Source organism: Ananas comosus, linkage group 23, assembly GCF_001540865.1.
Source record: "Ananas comosus cultivar F153 linkage group 23, ASM154086v1, whole genome shotgun sequence".
In the NCBI taxonomy this organism is placed as follows: Eukaryota; Viridiplantae; Streptophyta; class Magnoliopsida; order Poales; family Bromeliaceae; genus Ananas; species Ananas comosus.
This window is the reverse complement of record NC_033643.1, coordinates 5081514-5089643: the sequence shown is the minus strand read 5'-3', so window position 1 is coordinate 5089643 and position 8130 is coordinate 5081514. Positions and strand designations below refer to the sequence as shown.

Genomic DNA, 8130 nt, shown 5'->3' with positions numbered 1-8130 from the left:
GACATAAGTTGAACACGGTGAGTCATTCACCGTATTTAAATACGATAAATGATTCACCGTGTTTCAGCTAAACTGCACTGCGAAGCTATTTGAGTTTTTCTACACTGCGGGGCTTGGATACTGTTCAGTCATCCAAACACGACAAATAATTTACTATGTTAAATACGGTGAATTATTTACCGTATTCAACTTAACCCTGCACAGCTACTTACGTGGGACTTGCGTGACGAAAATAGAAATAATTTTATAATTATAAATTTTATAGAACTATTTGTAAAATTATTTTTTAAGAAGGGGCATAATACAAAAAAAAAAAAAAAAAAAAAAAAAAAAAAAAAAAAAAAAAAAAAAAAACCATGGATTTACGAAACCCATAAAAGGCAAAACCGTGCTCGTAGCGATATTTTTATGCGGACTCGAGAACGTTCATAAATACTCCGACCGACCAACGCGGTTACGAACTCCGCATAAGAAAAGGCCCACTGTTTTTATTTTTATTTTTTAATTTTAATTTTTTAATTCTAATTTTTTGGGGTGTCGGAGGAGGAGGTAGTGGGCGATTTCGTCGTCGTCGTCGTCGCCGCAACTGGACGAGATCGATCGTAGGGTTCGCCGCGTCGAGGATCTAGGGCTCCGTAACCCTCGATCGGGATCCGATTTTGTCGTCGAATTCGCGAATTTGGCACCTTAATCGACAAACCTCGGGAGGTTGTTGGAGTGGCTAGGGCATCGAAACGATGGGGTTCGAGGGAGCGGAGAAGGGGGGAGTCGAGGGAGGCGGCGGAGAGGAGGTGGAGAAGGCGGAGTCGTCGTGCTCGATTTGCCTCGAGGCGGTGGAGTTTGAAGGGGGCCGATCCACCGCGAGGCTCCAATGCGGGCACGAATTCCACCTAGGTCAGTTTAGTTTCGAAGGATTCGGTTCCTATTTCTTTGTTTTTGGATCTGTGGATTGTGTTGTTTTGAGTTTTGATTTCGAAGTTTGTGGAATTTTTTTAAAAAAGATGCAATTTTTAGCTTGAATTTTCTTATGGAGCTCTGATTTGGATTAGTTTATGGATAGCTGTTATGTGTTCTATTGTTCGAATAACGCTTCTAGTAGAAGCACTATGATAAAAACTCTGGACCGCTTCTCTCTGCAGCAGAAGCAGAAGCTCCCAATTTTAAGAGCTTGTAACACAGTGCTTATATCTCCCAGATCCCAATTGAAGCTTATAGAAGCATTGTGTTGATATAGCCCTGATAAATTCTATCTCACCAGCTCTAATTTGGGTTTAGTTTCTAGGCAATTTTTGATTATTTGGTGCTGTAAGGTGTAGTGTTGTTCTATTAGGTGCTGATTGAGTAATGCTAGTAGTAGTAGTTCTTTTTGAAATACTCCTATTAGCTTCTCCCAGCAGCAGAAACAGAAGCTCCTGATTCAAAAAGCTTGTAAATTGGTGCTTATATCTCCGTAGCTCACAATTGAAGCTTACATAGTCCGTTGTAGTGTTGTTAGTTGTGCATATATCTCGTCACGTCCCAATTGAAGCGTATAGAAGCATTATGTCAAATTCCTCCTACAGCTTCTGTCTCACCAGCTCCGGTGTGATTTAGTTTCTAAATAATTCTTCATTGTTAGCTGCTGTAACTTGTAGTTTAGGTCGACAAAGTGCTCTTTGAGTAATGCTGGTAGGAGGAGAACCATGATAAAATCCTCTCAACAGCTTCTCTATGCAATAGGGGTACAGGCTTCCTATTGAAAAAGCTTGTTAACAAAGTTCTTATATCGTCTAACACACCATTGAAGCTTACATCTTCCATTTGTAGTGCTAGTGCTAGTGCTTACATCCCTCAATCTCCCAATTGAAGGTGATAGAAGAATATTCTTAGAATGCTCCCAACAGGTTCCGTCTCACGGTTCGCTGGCTATTTACCATGTCTCTTTTCCGAATAAGCCTGTAGAAAATGATATTATACATATGCAACTTCGCTACAAATACCACTGAGGTTACACAAAGATGGGGGGATCATAATATGTAACTATTATTCCAACAAATCAGTGCCACATGCTTTTATGAGGTGGGTTGTGTAGACAGATGATACTTGTGATCTTTATCATGTTATGATGAGTATAAAGGAGAGCAGGGGTACATAACATCCACATAATATGTCGTGAAATTTTTGTATGCATAGAGATTAACCACAGAACTCCTTGTTTGTCCTAACTATTGGATATATCAGTAGGACAAGCTCTACTGCTACAGACCACCTTGATTGTTGTAATCTGAATAATCATTATAAGGCCTCGGCATCAGAAATAGAATCCAAACTATACTGCATTCTTCATAATCTTATGTATATATATGTTTTGTTCCCTGTGAGAATCACGTGTAGAAGAATCATGCCACTTATATCACAATGTCTATCAATCGTCATGTCCTTGCTGCATAATGAGCCGTTTTGCTAAATCATATGTATGAACACTTGAACAGGCCCGCCAGTATTATTAGCACCGCTATCATAACTGTCATTATTTTGCCCCTCTATTTCCACCTCTTTACTTATGTGTTCTTCATATGTGGCTCCTTGGCAGATTTTGACGGGCTGCTTCCTATTTCTTTCCATTATTTTCATTCTATAATATCATCATCCAATTAACGTTCTCATTTGGTTTTTTGGATAAAGTCATTATTTGTTATTACTCTTGTCAACTGCTGAAATGTTTCTAGTGTCATATCTTTGAGTAGACCACGTCAACGACGTCGTTTATTGTATGACTACAAAAACCAACCTCAATAGTCAATACATTTGTCGTTTGATTGTTAACTCCTTTTTTGTTTATCACTTAGAGATACTGGAAGATGAGGAAGGTACCGAATTCAATTAACAAGAATTCAGCTAGTAACTTTAGTGAAGGATTTGACCTTTTCTCCTCCTATTTTTTTAGTTTTTTCCCCCTTTCCAGGAGGTTTATCCCATGTCAGTCTTTCACAGCTTTAAAATGATCTTATATAAAATTGTCGGCATCATACTAGCTCCTCTATCAATGTTGTATTCTTCTTCTTCTTCTTCTTCTTCTTCTTCTTCTTCTTCTTCTTCTTCTTTTTGGTTGCCATTCTTGTACCTGTGGTTAAAGTTGGGTATCATGTTATTTAGCATCTCAATAATTAAGAATACTTTCAATACAATGAGTATTCATTTGTTGTTAATGAATTTTAACATCTTTCTCAGATTGCATAGGTTCAGCATTTAATGCTAAAGGTTTGATGCAATGCCCTAATTGTCGAAAAGTTGAGAAAGGTAACTGGCGTTTTGCAAATGGCTATCGCCCACCGCCAGATGTTAACATTGACGAATGGACGAATGATGAAGACCTATATGACCCTGGTTACTCAGAAATAGTACAGTGCCTAACCTTATCTATGCTTCCTATAATAATTCTTATAAATTTGTGCTCAAACAATATTGAAATCGCTTTCAGATATGTTATTTTCTTTGTAATGTTCTGTGGTCTATATTTTTTTATGTTCTGTTACTTGTTTCTCTTCTTATTGAATGTAACATTTAATTAAAACTGCACTTTTGTTTAAAAAAAAAAAAAACTGCCAATATTATAAAATTCTCCTTATTGTTGGGCACAAATTTTTGGAAATTTTCATTTGTATATATTTTGTTTTCTCTTGTTTTATGTTTCTGGCAACCTTGAATGTAACATTTAATTAAAACTGCACTTTTGTTTAAAAAAAAAAAAAACTGCCAATATTATAAAATTCTCCTTATTGTTGGGCACAAAAAGTTGGAAATTTTCATTTGTATTCATTTTGTTTTCTCTTGTTTTATGTTTCCTCAAGGTTGCCACTTTACAAATTTGTCGCACTTCATGAAATTAAACTTTCTTGGCTTTGCTGGAGCTGAACAGAACGTGTTTTTTGAATATAGTTGTTCAAATAAACCATGACATTTTCAACAAACTTCCTTAATGGCTATTGCAAGACAGCAATAGGCTGTTCGAGATACCTTTGTCGGATTTTTCTTTTTTTGTTTTGTTTTTGAGGGCAGCACACTGTCAGAAGAACCTCAAGATGCAAGGCCTATGTAGAATTCTCAAATTTCTTGATTATCCATTTCAGGGAAAACTGTTAAAACTTCTTGCTAATTTGAAGAGCAAAGATAAACCACTGGAACTTCACTGGTCCTGAAAGTTTTCCTGGAGTTCTATGACTTTATCAGATTGAAGTGTTATAGATGGTAGATATATTTCATGCTTTGTAATCTAGCCACAGTTGCCCAATGAGTCGTGGAACTTCGACTAAAATCTAGTGTTTCAATCTAGGAATCTTTGTGCTCATTTAAAGAACCTGCGAGTAGTTAGACTAAAGAAACATAGGGTAACATAGCAGGAATTATATTTGAGATGAATTCACCCACTTTACTGCTGTGTTAAAAAGAAATTATATTAGGCCAATTCCTGTCTCAATTTTAAAGGTGGGATACCACTTGAAGATCAATAAGTTGCTTGTTAGTAATGTTTGTGTCATATGTGCTTTTTTTCTTATTATTATCGTCTTCGCTAAAGTGAAAACAGAAAATAAAAGAAGCAGCAGTTTGAAAGCTTGCAGCTTAATAAAGGTTTATCTCAACAATGAACCAATCTATGACTACCCATCTTGTAGACCCTGACCTTCATACTGGCAACACTGCAATTTCATGTTCTACTAAATGTGTTTGAGTTTGCATTGACAGTGTAGTTTCGTTTCTGTTTGATAACTAAAATGTGCAATGAGCTGAACTTGCCTTGATGCTTCTTGCAAGAAATGATTGTATTTCTTTTTACCCCCCAGTTTTGACAGCTATATGCACGAGGTAAATCTTTTTCATATGACATGAACAAATAATCTTACCTCTTTCACTGTTTATGCAGCCATTTCCCTGGATTCATTCAGGTAGAGTAGGCCAGGCTCCGCCAGTGTTGGAGTAAGTTCCAAAGTCCATCTCTAATCTTGTTCTGAGTTGTCTTTAGTAAAATGTTCTTCTAGGATTCAGTTATTTTGCTTTTCTTTGGGCATGGCTAACAAACATCTAGAATGACCCTCTTTTGTCAGCATAATTTTGTTTTGGGCTTTCCTTCCACATTTTAAAGTTCTTTTATACTAAGGCTTTGCTGCAAACAAATATATTCAGGCACGAAATAGTGAGTATTGCTGACTGCTCTGTAAGAGTAAACTCTCTCTTTTTTTTTTCTTTTTTTTTTTCCGAAGTTCCTCTCATTATTACTTCTTACTATAGTACTTAGCACTCACTTGGGTTGTTCTTTCGTTGGAATGGTGGTTTTATTTGCCGCGTGAATATTCTGTAAATGTTTCTTTATTGTGAGTCAGTTGTTCTGCACTTGATATTCAACAAAGGGTTGCAATATTTCCCTTCTTGAAAGATGTACTAACAATAGTTCTACAAACATCTTTTTCCTCGTGGAATCATTTGTTACGTTGCACAAAACCTATTCTGGCATTTCTCTTGTGGCTTTATTTTCACTTCTATTATACTTAGTTATTATTGCATTCCTTTTTATCTTAGTTATTGCATTCCTTTTTTCTTGGACTAGGAGCAGTGAATGGGACTGGGAATCACCCCTACCAGTTAATTGTGAGTTGACATTCGGATTGCTAATAATTAATCTTTTAATTCAGCAATCGACTGTTTCAGTAGTAACAAAATGGAAATTTTGTCACTGCAGTTCATGAACATGTAGCAACATCAGGAGCAACAGATCATCCATGCCCATATGAGACTTACATTCTCCAACCATCATCATCATCATCTTCAACAACTATATCATCATCAAATTCCCATCACAGTTCTGAAAGAGATGGTCACGCATATTTCAATCAGTGGACTCAGATGCCCAGAGCAGCAGATGTACATCCAAGTGATTTCCATTATAATGGTTCGGAATGCATTTCTCATTCATTTTCTCGAATTTTAGGACATTAAAAAATAAATGCTGAAAACTTATCAATCTCAATAGCTGTGTATTCAGAAGCGATGAGCGGCAGGAGGTTTGGTTCAGATGATCTTGCAAGGCCTGGACCGTTTGTCCATCCAGGATATTTTAGTAATGGGTAAGTTCTACATATTTCCTAAATGGCAAATGTTAATTTTTCTTGCATTGCACGACAAATTCTATTTCTCCTCGTGCATTTTCGGCTCGTTATTTTTATGTGCTTACTGGTACTCATTCTATTATCTGCCAATGAAATACATAAAATTGAAACTCCGAAACCTTGCTAAGTTTGGCCTAGCTGATTGACATGCCTCAAGGTTTTTGAAAATTACTTCTGATCATACGAGACTGTCTTTACCTGATATTGATTTCTTCCCGCCTCATGGAAGTGCATTCATCATTATGATTTTGAGCTGAAACTAATGTTAATTTACTGGAAGTTTGGTGCCAAACTTCAATCCTTAACTTGATAAAAGCCGTATTCTTTTGAGAAATTTCTTCATATTGTAAAGCAATTCTATCAATTGGCTACAAAATTCCATGTAGAAAAACATTTCATCTCTAAAACAGATTTATTGGGAAAAAGAAATTACAGGAAATCTGGCACAATGCCCTTGGTGCGATTAGCAACCTAGAGTTTAGGTCTTTTAGCCTTCTAGCGTAATGCCGTGGTCTTCGTTTTTGATGCTACAGCATTTAGTTGCTTTATCCTTGCATTTATTTAATTGCATTATTATACGACTGCTATGTTTCAATGCGACGAAAGTAAGGTTCTAAATTAGACCCAAAACAAGAAAAAACTGTACGAATTTCCATCAACTATAACAAATATTTTCAATAGATACTTGATCTTTCAAAGTTTCCATTTCATCGCCCAAACCTTTCACTTATTTCAGAAAGTACCTGCAAGTTCCGCTGGAATTAACTTTTCCCATCAGAGAAAATGTATAGGATGATTCATCGTGTAATTGAATACTCTGTCGAATTAAAATTTCACAAAATCAAAATTTTTGAAGTTTAGATACTCATTTTGAAATATGTTACAGTTTATTTATGGAACATAATATGTTTTTTTTTTTCTTTTTCATTTTCCTCGTGTGCCTAACTACTAGATCAAGATCTACAGCGGCCACCGCCATTCCGCCGGTTCACCAATACGCAAGGTCCCGCGGCAACATCAACGAAAACTATCCGCACCAGTCGAACATCTTCAACATTAATATACGCCTATCCGGAGGATCGTTGTTTTTGCCTTCAATAGGCCCATTGCTGCCGCCGCCGCCGCTGCTTCCTCCGCCGCCGCCGCCGCCTTTTGGAGAGTTCATTCCCTTTCGCCTGTTCCCGCCGACTGATTCGTCACGCCCACGTGCCCTAGAATCCGAGGGTCTCAGAGGGAGAGAGTTCTACACTTGGGAGGGAGATCACTTTGCACCGTACCCGTTGACACCGATTGATCGCGAGACAAGTCGGACTCCATCGGATGCCGCGACCGATTCCCACCATGGATCCCCATTCAGGCAACAGAGCGGCCTCGACAGATCATCATCCTCACGAAGTCGTTCAGAGAGCTCGTATAATCATCAGTCGATACGCCATCCTCGCATGCAGTCTTTTATGTGAACTTCCAGCTCTCCTCTGGTTTTTTTTTTTTTTTTTTAAGTCAAGATGGCTCTGTTACAAACTTTGTATAAAGAAAGAAATAACTGTTACTTGCAACAGACTTTGGGGAGTAAAACTAAGCAAAGCTAAAACAATTTTTTGCTTTAAACGCTTCTGTTTTCTTTTCAAACTGCTATTATCAGCAGATGCATCGAGAGGTTGATGGTAATGTGAATTTCATATATTTGGTGGTTGCGATCTGCGAGTACAGCGCTTATCATGGATATAAGTGTCCATCGGTACAGACTATGCCTGCCGTGCTTTTTTGAGGTGCTGAGAAATTGACATAATACAATTCTCATACCAATGGCATGGCTCAAAATTTTTTTTAAAAAAAAAATTGGCAAGTAAAATTAGGAAGTAGTTATTTCAATTAAATATGAAAAATTGATAAATATGCATAAATAAATAATTAGAATATATTAGTACCAAATAAGAAAGAAGAGCAATAATATGCCGATAGAGGGCTTTTTATAAAATGACTGTCCAAA

The 8130-nt window shown here is 37.1% G+C and overlaps 1 protein-coding gene across 2 annotated transcripts; it reads left to right on the top strand.

The window, feature by feature from the left end:
• On the top strand, window positions 458-7748 carry LOC109728271. 2 transcript variants are annotated; one of them, XM_020258642.1, is made up of 7 exons: window positions 458-894; window positions 3211-3380; window positions 4901-4953; window positions 5582-5622; window positions 5714-5923; window positions 6017-6098; window positions 7093-7748. In XM_020258642.1, exons 1-7 carry the CDS (start codon window positions 738-740, stop codon window positions 7598-7600), a joined length of 1221 nt encoding a protein of 406 aa, XP_020114231.1. In that variant the 5' UTR covers window positions 458-737; the 3' UTR covers window positions 7601-7748. The 2 variants fall into 2 exon arrangements, with proteins under 2 accessions (XP_020114231.1, XP_020114230.1); XM_020258641.1 differs by having other exon boundaries at window positions 6005-6098.

Bases quoted from the DNA above. Each gene is read 5' to 3' on its own strand.
- LOC109728271 (XM_020258641.1), top strand. From the start codon at position 738: ATGGGGTTCGAGGGAGCGGAGAAGGGGGGAGTCGAGGGAGGCGGCGGA. The intron at 895-3,210 runs GTCAGTTTAGTT...CATCTTTCTCAG, and splicing joins CGGGCACGAATTCCACCTAG to ATTGCATAGGTTCAGCATTT. The intron at 5,623-5,713 runs GTGAGTTGACAT...TTGTCACTGCAG, and splicing joins ATCACCCCTACCAGTTAATT to TTCATGAACATGTAGCAACA.